The sequence below is a fragment of the Sturnira hondurensis genome, unplaced genomic scaffold (genome assembly GCF_014824575.4).
Source record: "Sturnira hondurensis isolate 20B ecotype Veracruz unplaced genomic scaffold, ASM1482457v3 Scaffold0024400, whole genome shotgun sequence".
NCBI classification, from domain to species: Eukaryota; Metazoa; Chordata; class Mammalia; order Chiroptera; family Phyllostomidae; genus Sturnira; species Sturnira hondurensis.
In genome coordinates, this window is record NW_028097031.1 from 214,443 (window position 1) to 230,716 (window position 16,274).

A 16,274-nucleotide genomic window follows, 5' to 3' on the forward strand; every position below is an offset into this window, starting at 1 on the left:
GGCAGCCCAAATCGTGGGATGATGTGGTTGAGGAGGGAGTCGGCTACTGTATCCGCTGTTTCTCTTGTCGTGGGATAGGCGTCAATCCAACCTGAAAACGTGTCAACAAAGGTTAAAAGGTAGCGGAATTTCTTGTGGGGAGGCACGTGCATAAAGTCGACCTGCCAGTCCTGTCCCGGAGGTGTTCACGCAGTTGATGGCCCGGGACCTGAGGCTTCATTCCTCCCTGGGCGATGTCTCGGAGCAGATGGCACATTTAGAGTGGACTTCCTTGATAGCTTGGAAAAGAGTGGAATGAATAAACAAGGGGTCTAGAAACCTCATCAGAGCTTTACAGTCTAGAGGCTGACCCAGGAAGTCTAGTACTTCTGGGCCGGAGTGGGCTGCCTCTATGTCTGTAGTGGGGGTTAGAAGGAGGGTAGCTGGGTTGAGGTGCGGTGAGAGCCGGAGAGACAGGGCTGTCCCCTCGACGAACAGGAGGTGGAATTCCTGTAGATGGGAAGGGCTCAAAAGAGAGAGCTTGGTGGGATAGCAGGTGGGATAGCAGGTCCGTAAGGCAATGAGAGGAAAATACAGTAACAGGTTGGCATAGAGTGAGTTTGAGGGCTTCCTTCCTGAGTTCAGCTGCGTTCCCTAATGCCCAGAGGCATGGCTGCCATCCACGTAGGGTAGGGTCAAGGTGTTTTGATAAGTAGGCAACTGGGCGGTCCGTTGGGCCTACCAATTCAGCTAAGACTCTAACCGCAATTCTCTGTCTCTCATCTGTAACCAGATGGAAAGGACAGGAGGAATTGGGAAGACTCAGGGAGGGGGCCTGTAGCAGCGTGTCCCGCAGGATGGTAAAGGTTTTTGCACTAGCTTGGGGGATGTGAGGGGACCAGTAGGATGGTCTTTGGCTGCTTCATACAGCGGCTTGGTGAGTAGGGCGAAGTTGGGGACCCAGTGTCTGAGAAATCCAACTAGCCCCAAGAAAGATAGAATTTCATCTCCTGTTGTAGGTGGTTGGAGATTGCGGAGGAGCTGAGTGTGGTCCACTGTGAGACCACGTGAGGTAGGTGAAAGGGTGAGACCTAAGTAGGTGACTTGTTGGCTTGACAACTGAGCCTTGTCAGGAGAAACTCAGTATCCTTTTTGGGCGAGGAAGTTAAGGAGATCTGCAGTATGTGGTCTGGAATCTTGCAAAGTGGGGCTGCAGAGAAGGAGGTCATCTACATATTGGAGGACTTGGCTGGAACCTCGGTCACAGGAGCTAGAGCCTGACCAAATAAATGGGGGCTATCTCTGAACCCTTGTGGCAAGACTGTCCACGTGGGCTGTTGTGATAGAACAGTGTCAGGGTCTGTCCATGGGAAGGCGAAAAGAAACCGGGACTCTGGGTGTAGTGGGATAGTGAAGAAGGCATCTTTGAGGTCTAGAACTGAGAAGTGGGTTGTATTAGGAGGAATGTGAGAGAGAATAGTATAGGGGTTAGGTTTCCATGATCTGAAGAGTGGTGTCTAATAATTGCAGAACATCCCGTCCTAGGAGCGGAATAGGGCAGGAGGGTATGACAAGGAATGAATGGGAAAAGGGAAAGCTGTCCAGACTGCAGCTAAGTGGGGCAGGGGGGTTCACCATGGGCTAGACGGGGTCCCGTCAACCCCCATGACCGAGATCTGGGAAGGAGTGAGAGGTCCTGAAAAAGATGGTAAAACAGAGCAGGTAGCCCCCGTGTCCACTAGGAAAGAAATGGACTTACCTGCTACCTGTAGTGTTACCCTGGGCTCAGCGAGGGTGATAGGGGTCTTTGAGTCCAGGCTGTCAGTCACCTAGGAGTCCGAGAAGTCCCGGAGTGACCAGGAAAGAGTCCGCACCTTGATCAGCTGGCCCCTCGTGTGGCACTGGCAAGTGCCAGTGCCCCTTTTTGCCACACTTGAAACAGGCCCCCCGGTGGGGTATTCTTTGGCCCAGACTTAGGCTTCACCCCCGCGCCTGTGTTTGTCGCCCGCCAAAGGGCCGCTAGTATGGCCTGGGTTTGTAGGGCTACCTTTTGCTGTAGGCGAGCCTGGTGGGCAGCCTCAGCCTCTGCTTCCTGGTTATTGAAAACCTTAAATGCCTTATTTACCAGATCTTGGATGGGGGTTTGGAGGCCATCCTCGGCCTTTTTTAGTTTCCTTCTAATGTCTGGGGCCGACTGGGAGATAAAGTGAGTAGCTAGGACAGCGGCCCCAGTGTTAGAAGCCGGGTCGAGGCAGGTATGGAGCACCATTGCCTCGTTTAGTCTGTTGAGAAACAGTGCTGGATTTTCTCCAGGGCCTTGGGTGACCTCTCTGAGCTTATCGTAATTGACTGCTTTCTGGGCAGATTGGTGCATACCTGCTATCAGGCACTGGACCATTTGGTTGCGGTGTCTCCAACCTGCCTGTCCTACCTGGTAGCCTCAGCCTGGTTCTGCCTCTGGCATGGCTTCAGCTGTACTGGCATTAGAGGATTGATGGTGTGGGTTTGGTCTGCATGAGCCCTAGCTGCAGTCCGGACGTGGTCACGTTCTTCTGGGGTCATAATGGAAATAAAAATGATGTGCGGGTCATGCCATATGAGGTCATAAGCCTGGGCTAGATATTGGAATTCCTTGATAAAATCGGTAGGGTTGGTGGAGAATGAGCCTAGGCGTTTTTCAATTGAAGAGAGGTCAGCTAGTGAAAAAGGAACATGGACCCAAACTACACCTTCTGCTCCTGTCACTTCCTGGAGGGGGCAAATGCGGGAGTCTAGGGGCTCTAGATCCAGGCCAGAGCGAGTTTGTGAGCTGAGTTTGTGAGCTGACGGAGGAAGAAAGGTCTTCAGAGGGAGGGGGGAGAATAGGGCTGAGAGGGGAGGGTGGGGCTGGAGTAGCCCATTGGCGGGAGCCGATGAGGAGGAGGAGGGGTAGCAGGGTCTTCAGGGGGAGGGGAGAATCTGGTTGAGAAAAGAGGACCAGGGGCTGCAGTGGCTGCTAGCAGAGAGCTGATAAGGAGGAGGAGGGGTAGCAGGGTCTTCAGGGGGATCAAATGGGTGGTGGGGAAGGCTCTGGGGCAGCAGGCTTAGGAGGCTGGACGGGGTCAGGTTTCCCTCGGGCAAGGAGAACTTGCCAGGGAGCCAGGCAGGAGCACAAGGCCCAAAAGCTCTGAATGCAGGGGACCTCAGACCATTTGCTAGTCCATCTGCAAAAATTAGGTCAGTAAGGTCAGTAAATGAAATTTAAAGTGCCTTTAGGAGGCCAGATCTCACGATTATTGAGCTGATATAATGGCCAGGCCATAGTGGATAGAAAAATCAGCCGTTTTCGCTTGAGGCCAAGATCAATTGCTTTCAAATTTTTCACCCTAGAGGTGATTTAGAATCTGGCTTGGACTCCTGCCCCTCCATTCCTGGTCGCATGAGGAGCAGATGGGAATCGGTGTCCTTCAACCCAATCTGCTGATCCGGTCGGTAAAAATGAGGATCTAGGTCCGGGGACGTCTCCTCCGGTGCTTAGAGCCTCTCAGCGGGGGAGGGCAGTCCCTCCCAGAAGGGTTACCCCGACGCAGCGCTGCGATTTGGTGGAGAACAGTCTCTCCAGCAGACAGGGCCTGGAATCGGTGTTCGGGGACCAGAAACTTAAGAGCAGCAGCACTTACCCTGGTTCTTACTCTGGACTGGTGGGGTGGCCATGAGGCTTTCTCAGGGAGTAGGGAGAGGAGCGGTCTTAAGCAGACAACAACCCCTCCTGGGTTTCGGCACCAAATGAGAGGTTTTCTTAGGCTCCACCACGAAAGAAATGCCAATCAGCCATAAAATAGGCAGTAAAGAGCTTTATTGGGGTTTGTGCACCCAGGTGAGATTCCACGGTCTGCAGGATGAGGCCGTGGAAGTCACCCCAAGCAGGGAATGTAGTGGGGTTTTATTTTCGTTGGCTCCGCGTGGGAGCTGGGGATTGGTACCCTCTGAACAAAGAAGCAATAAAGCATTGGTGGTCTCTTCCTCAGACTCAGGTTACTGTGAGGATGTCCATCTTGGCAAAGTCCAGCTGGAGCTTCCTCCTGTCCCCGCCCACCCTTACAGAGAACAAGCTAAAGAATGACTCATCTACTAGATTTAGTGATATGCAGGTCATTGGTCTCTAGTAGAGCTGTTGTGTATCTGGGGGCAGAAGCTATAGTGGGTTTGAAGAACAAACAGAAGGGAAGGAAGTTGAATAATTGGGATGACACTTAAGAAGTCTGACTAGGAAGCAGAGTTAGTAGTTGAAGAGTGGGGGGTATGTTCAACAGGTCATGCAAAAGAGACAATGGGGAGACAAAAAATACAGACCAAGTATTGATAGAGCTCATGGGAGTGAGAGAAGATAGGATTCCAGCATGTTAAAAACCGGCCTGTCATAGGAGCAGTACTTCCTGTACAGCAGGGGCGTCAAAATCATTTTCACCGGGGCCTCATCAGCCTTTCGGTTGCCTTGGAAGGGCCAAATATAATTTTTGGACTGTATAAATGTAACTGCTCCTTAACCAGGGGCGAGGAGCTTGGCACTGCCGCCAGATGGAAACAAAGTGCTAGGCCGGATAAGACAAGGTGGAGGGCCGGATTCAGCCCTGGGGCGTTGTGTTTGCCACTTGTGCTGTACAAGAGGGACAAAATGAATGCAGATGCATTTGCAAACATTTTTGGCCTTTTTTTTCCTTCTGTGAAGCGAGTATCATTTAGGGGATAGAGCAGATCAAGAAGGTCTAAAAAAGGAGTGAAGAAACAGGAAAATTATTGGCAGTGCTGACAGCCTAAGTGGAGGTGGTGACAGTGGACTTACAGGGGTATAAACCCACCAGAAATATGAACTTCAGGTGTCTGGCTGCAGCCCCAGTGTAGGGTTCATCCTGGTTTGGCATCTTGATAGGCTGACACAATATGGCAGTAGCACACATGACCTTGAATTATTTAAGACTACTACTATAGGCTCAAGCCTGCAGCTGGACAGAATCGTTTCGACCGACTTGCAAGCCAGGGGTGCCCTGCAGATGAGCTGCGGGAGCTGGGGGTTGGGGTGGGGAGGTCCGGGCTCCCTCGGAAGGTGCTGCGGAAGCCGTGGGAATGAGACCAGTTCTGGGTTGGGTGCTGTGTCTGCAGCAGGATGAGGGGAGGCAGGGGCTAACTCGGGTGGGTGCTGTGGGGAGCGAGGGCAGTCTAGCCACTGGGTGTCCCCAGGAATAGGTGAGTGGAGACAGCAAAGAAGTCTGGGAGGTACCCTTGATAACAAAGCAGCAATCACACAAAGGGGTCATGGGTCATGGTGACAGTTTACAGTTGCCGCAGGACCTTGGAAGAAAAGATGTTTCCTGTAAATCTGTGGTGGGCCTTATCTGCATCTGTCCTCCTGGCCTGTGAACAGCAGGGCCTCCCCCGTCCCGCCCCCCCCTAGTTTGAGTCAGTTTTCAGTCCTTCCGTCCTGGATGACTTTTTCTTTTCATACCAAGCCAAGTTTCCTCTTCTCTTGCTAAATGTGCCTTTTCAAATAAATTACAACTTAATCTGTACCTGTCTGTTCCCTATTAAGATTTAATAAAATACCCAGCTATAGAATTGTCCCTGCTTTCTGATAACACGTAGCAGGGGTGCCAACCTGTGGCCTGTAGCCATGTGCAGCCCAGGGTGGCTATGAATGTGGCCCAACACAGTCATAAATTCACTTAAAACCTTTCTTTTGCTCCTCAGTTTTTGTTAGTGTTTGTGTATTTGATGTGTGGCCCAGAGACTCTAACAAAAGGCAGGACACGCTTGCTTAGACTCCTGAATCACCCCATCAAAGCCCAAATCCTGTAATTTGTTGTTTCTGACACAACCCACAGTTCCCCGTAGTGTATATTCTGCCTTACTACAGTACTAAACCCAGCATGTTCAGGGTCAGGTGTGTTCCTGGTAGTCTTTGGCTGAAGGGCATTGAGAATACGAAGCCAGAGGCTCTGAGGTGCTGACGTGACCAGCAGGTTCAGACCGGGAGTTGCACTTCACTGCCATAAGTATGGCACTCTGCGTCCTCTCTGCAGACGTGTACTAGTGAATAATCCTGACCTAAGACTGACTCATATTTCTGTAAGATACGGCAATCCTAAAGTCCGATTGTAGTAGCACAGGAACAACTTTTCCTTTAATTATGTACTGTTGCAGTTTTAAAACATGGCCACACATTCCCTGATGGCCCTGTTCAATATGGCCTCAGCAACTGGAGCAAAAGACCACAGTGGAGGGAATGCTGCCCACAGCCTCTGAATGCAGGCTCTTCCTGCGTCCTCTGGCCGTGCACCCCTCCTCTGTCCAGTGATGTCTTCTCATCACCTCAGCTGTTCAAGCCACCCCAATACCCCAGTCCTTAGTTTTCCCAGCTGAGGCCTCACTGTAGGATAGGAGGCACAGGATCCATGAGAATAATAAAATGCTTATGTACGAAGAATAAGTTGGGGTGGTGTTTTAAGCAGCACCAGTGACTAGCAGATACACTGACCATGTTGGAGGCGGTTAGGAGCAGGGGCAGATGGCAATGAGCTAGTGGACACAAGGACAACTGCTGTTACTCACATCGCAAACAAGTTTAAAGTATTCACTTAGCATATACTTGCCCCCATCGCCCGGCCTCATGTCCTGCCCCTTTCCTTGCCCCGAGATAGGCCATCAGCAGCCTCTTAGAGAGCCGCAGGTCACGGCCACGGCCACCACGTTATAGGAGCCGTTTAGAAAAAAAGACTTCTGACTACCGGGAGTTCCAAAACCCTAACTGCATGTACAGGTTGCGGCAGAAGCGGGTTTACAGTGTGAGTACACAAAACCTCATTCTTGTATTATTATGTACTAATTCCTAGTCTTTTCCCTGTGAACTGTAAACCCACTTTTGCCCCACCCTGTATACTTCTTTTACAATGAAGAATCTAAAAGTTTTAATGTTTTACATTTGCCAGTTTTTCCAACTAGTTATTGAACTGAATTTTTATTCAAGAGACAATGGATAGACTGTCTTCTATACCAGTACAGTTTCTGATTTCAAACCATAATTTTATAATGTCATATAAAAAAGTTCAACACAAATTGTTTAAAAAACCAGGATACCATTCCAAAAAGTTAGAGAAAACAAAAACATTTCAAATTTATTTTCAAAGTCTCATTTTAATCCAGACTGAACAAACAAGCAGAAAAGTGAGAAAGCCAACTGTGGTAGCAGACACAGGTGTACCAAATGTAAAATGGGGTTATTAACAGAACTATTTACATGCATATTTACAAGCAACCCTTTTGTACATACGTTTTACTTGTAGTTAGTTGGAAAAGATTTCTGACATTAGGTAAAAATAGGACTAAGGTGGTACCACATTATAGCAAAAGTATTAGAAAAGTGATCCTCAAGGTGTATCAGTTACAAAGGAGATGGAAACAGAGTGACAAAGGTCTAGCAAAATTCTCTAGTAAAAAAGTCGATGCAACTCATGCTACCAAATAAAAATGAGAAAGCCTTATAAATAAAGCAAAATAATGTCCTAGGCTTCTGAGTAATTGAAGTTAGGTGAAAAAATTGAACAATTTAGAATTGTAATAAATCCTCAGTGAAGAATCCTGGTTGTTTAGTTGGGAGTTCTCTTTTTTATGACATTTTAAAAGCCCCTGGTATCAACATCTGGGTATATAAATCACTTAATGACATATTCTAAGACTTTAGTGCCAGAGATTTTTATGACTGATTATATTCGAAACCCAGTTCACTGAGACACTAAACGTAAAGCTAATGAAAGCTACATATTTAACCAAAAAGAAGGATGCTACATTTTTGCAGTAACGTGTATTTCCAGATTAAGACTTTTCCCTCAAGAAAAGCTGAATTTAAAGGATAAGCTTCTAACCAGCTAGCAAAATTTACTTTCAACATTTTATTTATTTCAAAATCGATTTTATTGCAGCCAAAACAGTGGAATTAACTGTACATAATAAACTATTTTATATATATACACATTTTAACTTATAGGGAATAAAGTTTATTTTGGCAGATAGTGTTAAACAAAATTAAAGTTGCATACATTAGTAACGTAACTCAAAATCCTTAATTTGGTATAAGTGACACAATTTTCCTTCAGTCCTGTGTTCTGCTAAATCACCTCAGCCTACACTGGTTTATAAAACTGATAACGCTCAACTTTAACTTTACTGTTTGCGCTTACACTCTGATTCCAAACAAAACTTTTCATAGGCTTCTTCTATCTCTGGGTCCATCTCATCATCAATATCATCCAAGTACCTATGAAAAAAGCAAACATGACTTGTAAGTTTAGTACTTTTCTTTTTTTTAATTTATATTTTATTTATTTATCTTTAGAGGGGAAGGGAAGGAGAGAGGGAGAGAAATATCAATGTATGGTTGCCTCTGCCGAGGACACACAACGTATCGTGTGTCCCCTGCCGGGAACTGGCTTGCAACCCAGGCATGTGCCCTGACTGGGAATTGAACTGCTATCCTCTGGTTCACAGGCCTGTGCCCAATCCACTGAGCTACACCAGCCAGGGCCGTAAGTTTAGTATTTTTCAATGCAGAAAATTTCGTAAGACACTAAGCCATAACAAAAAGTACCTGACATAACTTTCCTAGACTGAGTCTAACAAGGCATGCACTCTGTGGAATTACATTAAATGCCGTCCTTAAACAACAAGTGCTTAGTATAGGGCACCGAGTTTCACACTGGCTTGAGTTCCTTCTGTTTGAAGGTTCTGCTGTACTTTTAGACATGTTAAATTCTTTAACCTAATCTAAAAGTTAAAGGTTTTAGGTATCAAAAACTTGGGGTGTCAAGACTGATATTAATTTCATAAATTTAGCTTGTTCACACCTGTACTAAAATTAGAACATAATTTCAGATGTATCATCCATCCCCCTCTAATGATGCATTAATATTTTATGTCTATTTAACATCACAAATGGTATTTCTGCAATGACAATGGAAGTCATAATCCGTTGGGAATCAGACTTTCATAGCAAGAAGCTACTTCCGAGATTCATGTATTGTATTTCAGATTTTCCTCCACTATTCAGTAGTTTACAATGATGGAAAAGTAGGCTTTCCACAGTTTAGTGCCCACAAAGGCCTTAATATATATATACCCTTACTAATTCCCACAGTGATCTTAAAAAGGCATGTACTACTGTTGTCTTAATACCAAGAACAACTTGAACTTGCACTGGTACACCCAGCAGGGTTTGACCTTCCCTAACTGCTTGTGCTTAGGTCCTTAAAGACCTGTCCTTTTTACTATTAAACTAGTTAATAAGTATGGCACTATATATTAGAAGACTGCGAACTGACTTATAACTTAAAATGTCACTAGATAGGAGAGAGAATAAAAGTGGTTCAACTCTTTTTTAAAACCCACTCAGTGAAAGAAGGTATGTAAGAAAAACAGAAGTCACAGATTTAATTTACTCCTCCCACTACTCAAGAAGAAAGGAGGCAGCTTGTCCAAATTCATGTAAGCTGTTAACAGAGCTGGGACTAGTCCATACAAGCTTTTCATCCCTCCGTAAAAAAATGTAGTTAAATCTAATGATAAGTGAGTAATACAAAAATTTCCTTGAATGGCAGGTAAGAAAATGAAATATGGCAATAGGACCATAACTTTCATCTTCCCATCAGTCCAAACATCTTAAGATTTTTATATATTTATTTTTGAAGCTTTTAAAAAAATTATTTATTTTTAGAGGGTTAGGGAGGGAGAAGGAGGGAGAGACGCATACATGTGTGGTTGCCTCTCACACACCTCCAACTGGGGACGTGGCCTGAGACCCAGGCTTGTACCCTGATTTGGACCCAAAGCAGCAACCTTTTGGTTTGTAGGCTGGCACTCAGTCCACTGAGCCACATAAGCTAGGGCAGTCCAAACATTTTTGTGTAGTAATCTGCTGTCTTCAGGCTTAATTCATCCTGAAACAGCTCAGATTACAGTCTGTTGCTCTGGGCCAGAGCACTGTCTTCTCATCTGCAGTTCTCAGAAAGCTCAAGGAGGGTAGTGTTCTTCCAGTTTTACAACGGAGCACCTCGCCCAGGATCTTACAGTGTTAGAGCTACTTATTTCAAAATCAGGTACGATGATAGAATTTTATAAAAACTAATCATGCTTGAGTATACTACATTTTAATAGTTTTTCCCATCAACTATACATAAGCTTTAAAAACCATAGTTTGTGTGGTTTTCAACATGATTATCAGAAAAATTTTTGGTAAATAAGTACTACATATATACCATTATAATACCATCAAATCAAAATGCACATTCTTTTATCTACATTTCTCTAGCCTAAATTCTCTATATAAGCTGTGGCCACAGAAAATTTCACGAATAAAGGTAGTAGCTAGAGAACTTACGGATCACTAGCCCCTGATAAATCTGTTCCATTTTCTTCATAATCTGGAAAAAAGTCTTCTCTTTCAAGTAACTCTTGATATTTCTCTTGATAATCTACAAAAAGGTAAATAAATAAATAAATAAATAGAAAAATTTAAATGTTGAAAAATTCATATGAAATGTCCAGTTATTCTTACTATTTCGTATTAGACATTAAAGTAGACCCAAATTTTAAATACCAGTAAGCTATGTTTACCTATCAAGCTGAATTACATACTTTTAAGAACAGCTTTTATAAAACTGATATTCTAATTGGCTTGCTTCTGTCCCTCTGCATGCTCATAAATCTTAATCATATATATTTTCCTCTAATATAAGTTGGAAGTCAGAGCCACTGTGAATAGACCAGAATACGTTTCCTGGCCTATGTGTATGCTGTCCACATTCTCTCCTGATTCTTCCCATCGGACAAGACACCAGTTATCCAGGTTGCTGGGGAAGAACATACCCCCCCCCCCCCTTCTTCTGTTTTCCTTCCACAGGAGAGATTTCATTCAAATAACCGGACTTGCAGTCTGTTACTCCTCCCCAAGGAGGTAAAGTGAGCCATCCACCTGGCTGGCAGGTGATAGCTACTGACCCATGGTCCTTAATCAGAGGCCGCCGCCCTAATGAAGGTTCTGCACACAGGGCATCTTTTCCTTTTCTTCCCTGTCCTTAGAGACAGCTGCAAGGTGGCTGCCTAATAAATGTTTCAGCTGTGTAGCGGGCTCTCTAGGCAGTCCAAGTGACAGTATAGCTCTCCATCTGCCAGCTGCCTTGGGCACTTACAGAGTCTCTTACAAGATTAGCATGTCTGCATGGAGTCCTTGCCACTGAGTAATAAAATGGGTTTGTGTGCATTCAAACTGTTACTTCAAAATTAGTTTCTTGTGAACAATGGCTACCTTAGGTTTCAAGAGTGTAATATAATTCTATTTGACTGGGTGAAGACCATGTTTTCCAAGACTGTCAGTCACTGTAAAAACTTTAATTCCAGTTTAAAGGATTAGCAGCATTTTGACAATCAATGTTGGCAATCTGGAGACCATCTGAACTATTAAGCCTTCCTGCAACAATAGCTGAAGTATCCAGTAAGACAAACATGCTTCTTAAATATACAGATGAGGTCACAAAAAACAAGTCTCCTGACAACAGAAATGAGAAGGGAACTGAAAGCCACATGCAGTTTCTGCAGCTGGGAAGCTGGCTGACCATGTGGTAACAAACGAGCTTGGATTTTAAACCCAAAGAAAGGTCTGGGGCCCACTGAAACAGGAAGATGGGATCCACGCCCACACTCGTCTCACTCTGTATAAAGCCAGGACATTCAAAGGGCTGAGTATCTCTAGCAAAAGATGAACCAGGTTAAAAGTAAAAGCCTCAGTGGCAAAGAAGTCTGGTTATGTCTGTCTGGGTTTTGACTGGGGGTAGAAGCACTCTGGTTCCCCGGAGAATTTGTAACAATAAGCCTACACCTCAAATTTTTACTGTTAAAAAAAAAACGAACAAAAAACCCATGACAAGAAAATAAAAACTTATTTCAAGTCACTCTTATACCTGTGGCTCCCAGCAGGAGTAAATGTAAAACCCACGCTGGATAGATGATCCTACAATCCAAGGCACAAGTTCTTGTGAAGAAAGGCACTTAAATACTAGAGCAGTCATAAAGAAAGCGTGGACAGACAAATGGGAGGAAAACGGGTCCAAGATGACAAGGAGCCACAAGGGGGTGAAGTAACTTTGAAGCCCAAGGGAAGAAGGAAAATTTGTCTCACCAGACTGTAAGATTTAGAAGCAAGATCAGAATAATTCAGAATGTGGTGTTGGTGTTCAGACCAAGAGAAGAAAGACACACACGTAGACGGAGGAATAAGAGTTTACGGAGGAGTCACATGGTATACGACACAGGGACATTTTGTCTAAAAGAGGAAGGATGGTTCAACACCTATTGACATGCAGACTGTGGAAAAAATATTTAACTCCTACTGTATCCCACATATAAAAATTAGCCAGATTAAAGAGCTAAATATGAAACAATAAAAGATATACTGAAGAAAATGGAATTTGATGGTAGTAAGTCACACAGCACAAAGAAGACATAATTTAGTTTGCATTGAACTCAAAGCTCCTTTACACTAAGGCAAACGGGAACACGGCACATACTGGGAAAACGACCGTGGATTATTACTTTCTAGGCTATGCGAGGAATTACAAATCGACAAGGAAAACAAGTGATCCAATGGAAGTATGGGCAAAGAACACGAACAGGCAATTCTCAAAGGAAGAAATCAAAAGTTCAACAGAAACATGAAAAGAAATTTAGTACTATTAGTAAGAAAATAAAATTTCACAATCTCATGTAATCAGACTGACAAAAATTAGGTCTGGTAATAAGTGTTGCCAAGACGAGACAGGAACCCTCACATGCTGTAAAAACTAAATGGTATAATTGCCTGAAAAGCAGCCTTAACTTCATTTAGTGAAGTTGACGACACAAACGGCTGATAACGTGACAATTCCACCTCCTCACAAGGTACACAAGAACTTAAAGATGTGTGTGCAGCACTGTCTGTGGGAACAAGTGTGAACCACCCGACCACCCACACAGGGGATCTATGAACTGTGGTTTAGTCTGAGTATTACTTGGCATTTAAAATAAAGGAAAGGAAGCTATAGCCATCAACACAGATAAGTAACAAAAATAATACTGAATAAAAATAAGTTGTAAAAGGCAGTGTACAGTAAGATACCATTGGGGTTAAAACTACTGTGTGTATCAAGCCAGCACTTTACAGACACGAAGTGAAGAAACATCACAGTGACACAAAGTAGGGATGGTCATCACCTAAAGGAGAGAAATGATGGAGGCCTGAACTTGGGGGTGAAGGACCAATAAGAAGGGAAATGGTTTAGTACTGTCTATAGTGTTTCATTTCTTTAAAAAGGCCCGAAACACACAGTAATATGGCAAAATGAGCTCGGTTTAATCTTGACTATGAGATAACAGGGCAGTTTTCTGAGGTTTTTGTGTTTTTTAGTGTTTCTTAATTTAAAGCTAAGTAACCAGCCCTCCTCTCTGCCTCCGTGTGCTGCAGGCAGCGGGGTCTGCCTTCCAGAGAGAACACATGGGGAAATGCTGACCACCGGCTGGTTATAGTTTGTACCGAATGGAAAAAACTTCTCCATGGCTCACACTGCAGCCCCATTTATCATAATTAAAGCAATGCTTCTACAAATGCCCTCTTCTGGAAAGGGAAGCATGCAGGGACTTAGGTTTTGTTAACTTTGATCCACCAGGTATTAATGACATCCATAATTCTTAATATCTGCAACTATTAGCCCATATTAATGAAAGCTGCTGACTATGTAGTGAATTAGAGCCATCTTTCCCTTTCATTCTAATCACCCCAAAGTTCACAGAATAAAAACAAAATATTAGAGGAAATATAAAAACGGTCACATTTAACTGAGGGATTCCTCTGATTCTTCATTGTTAGAGTGACAAGACACTATCTACTGAGCCAGACGTTCCACTCAAAATGGTTTCAAGTGGTTACTACGAAGGACTTTCTACATCAGACAGACCTTTACCCTGTCTTTTAGAATGATGTGAACTCTTCCAAAAGCTAGGTTTGTGCTGGTGAAGGTACAGTTTTCTGTAATTTACCATCTTACCAAAAAAAACCCCCTGGGAAAATGACAGACAGCATACCTGGATCAGCTGCAGTGAAAGGAACACCATCAGGTGTGTAAAATGTTGGCTCATTCTAGGACAAAACAGAGTGATACAAGTATGTAACCATTTCACAATCGGGTTTTTAAGAGCACAGCATCAGTGAAGCCTGGCCGGGTCACTCACGTGCATCTGATAACGCAATACACAAGGAAGTGAAACATGACTTCCCAGAAGCCCCACTGTGTCACTGGGAAAGTCTATGGCTTTCAGACTTTATTGTCTCAAGGTCCTGTTCCGACACTGCGCCAGACACGTCACACTCACGGTGAACTGCTGTGCTGTGCCATGTGGTTTCACCTTCGGCTCCCCACCACTTTTTCCTTTAAGAATTTCCAAGACTGGGGTCGTGGGAGCAATTCCTCTATAGCTGCTTCACGTTGGTCTTATTGGGAGTTTCAGGGCACCACTGGCCTGGCAACCATTTTTATTTTCTTATTTTACTTTATGAAAAGACGCAAACTAAAGTTTCAGATGCAGGGCTTTGTTTTGAATTCTCTGGAAAAACTGTTTCCTGGAATCCTATAGTCGCCCAAGCCCAAGCCTTGCCAATGTCCCCTGCCCCTGGATGGCTCTTTCTAGTCCATCCTGTCCCAGGAGGACTCCATGTTTCTCCCACCTACCTGTTCTGCTGGCTGCCACACGATCCTACACCCATGGAAAGGTATCAGGCACTACACTTTGGGAACAACTTTATGTGACTCATCTAGAAATTTCTGAAACTAAATTCAAACAATAGGCAAAATTTAACAAGTAAACACTGGCGTACCATAAAGTAGTTCGGATCATTTTCAGGGGTTGCTTCTCTGTATGTGGAAGTTACATGGACTCTACCCCAGTTACTTGATCGGAGTTCCACAAGCTTCAGGAGCATCTGTTTTACGTCTCTGCGGACAAAAGGTCGAGAAGGAGTTAGAGGACGTGCACCGGAGGGGTTCTCAGGCTCTAGACACCGCAGACTCCTGAAACTCCTTCGTCAACTTAACGCGGACATTCAATGCTTTGATTTTCTAGACATTTCCTATAATGACACAAATTTACTTTAAAAAGCAGACTTGAAATTTGTTTCATGTAACCAACTCTATGGTTCTTAAAGGCAGTGGCCATCCTGCAAACATTTCTGTGCTTCCTTATAATAGTCCATCACCGAAATATTTACTGAATTATTGAAGAAAAATGGCTAGGTGAGCAGAAGCCACAGGTAAAACATTATGCCTTTGAAGAAAACGTTTCTGTAGACCAAGCTGTACGATGTCAATTGTCCTGATAAGTGCAGCTGATTAAAAGAACAACCCCCAGGACAAAGCAAGGACCGGAACCGTACTGCCCGCCTCGCCTATCCCGCCTACCTGCTGCAGTGCGCATCCAGGACCACGTTCTCAATCCTCTGAATAATTTCTACCATATCAATCTTTCCTTTGTCCTTCCAGGAGTCTTCCAAAACCGACCCTGTCAACTGGAAAAACGCAGTTTCAGTACAATACAGAATTCAATCAACTATAGATGTTCTAAAAGTATATTAGTAGCACTGCAAACATTCTTTAAACAAGTTATATATTTCCCATTGCTTGTTCTCTACCATCTAATACTCAGTTATCTCAATATCGTCTATGTTTTTCTTGACTGAGAAATTAAGGAACTACCACAGAACTTTAATTACAGGTTTTGTTTGTCAGTGACCATATGGTATATGAGATAGGCCATAAAATTTTAATGAGTATGTCACTTTAATATATTTTACTGACTATGCTGTTACCTCATTTTCCCCCTTTTCCCCTCTGCCCTGCACACCCCCTCCCACCTGCATTCTCCCCCTTTAATTCATGTCCATGGGCTGTACATATAAGTTCTTTAGCTTCTACATTTTCTGTACTATTACCCTCCCCCTATTTTCTACCTACCATTTGTGCTACTTATTCTCTGTACCGCCCCCCCCACTCCTCCACTGATAACCCTCCATGAGATCTCCATTTTGTGATTCTGTTCCTGTTCTAGTCGTTTGCTTAGGGTTTTTTTTTTAATTTAGGTTCCGTTAATAGCTGTGAGTTTGTTGTCATTTTACTGTTCACATTTTTTACCTTTTTCTTAGATAAGTCCCTTTAACATTTCATATAATAAGGACTGGGTGGTGGTGAACT

General features: G+C 44.1%; 1 protein-coding gene across 3 annotated transcripts in view; it reads right to left on the reverse strand.

Moving 5' to 3' along the window:
* Positions 1 to 7,126: 7,126 nt before the first annotated feature.
* The window catches only part of PAIP1 (poly(A) binding protein interacting protein 1), a 28,998-nt gene continuing 19,850 nt past the window's right edge, over positions 7,127 to 16,274 (reverse strand). For all 3 annotated transcript variants that reach the window (XM_037038525.1, XM_037038524.1, XM_037038526.1), the window contains exons 7-11: positions 15,486 to 15,592; positions 14,906 to 15,023; positions 14,116 to 14,170; positions 10,382 to 10,475; positions 7,127 to 8,266 (exon numbers count right to left, since the gene is read on the reverse strand). In XM_037038525.1, the coding sequence (XP_036894420.1) occupies positions 8,173 to 8,266; positions 10,382 to 10,475; positions 14,116 to 14,170; positions 14,906 to 15,023; positions 15,486 to 15,592 (468 nt within the window). In that variant the 3' untranslated portion in view covers positions 7,127 to 8,172. The remainder of the gene's footprint in view (positions 8,267 to 10,381; positions 10,476 to 14,115; positions 14,171 to 14,905; positions 15,024 to 15,485; positions 15,593 to 16,274) is intronic.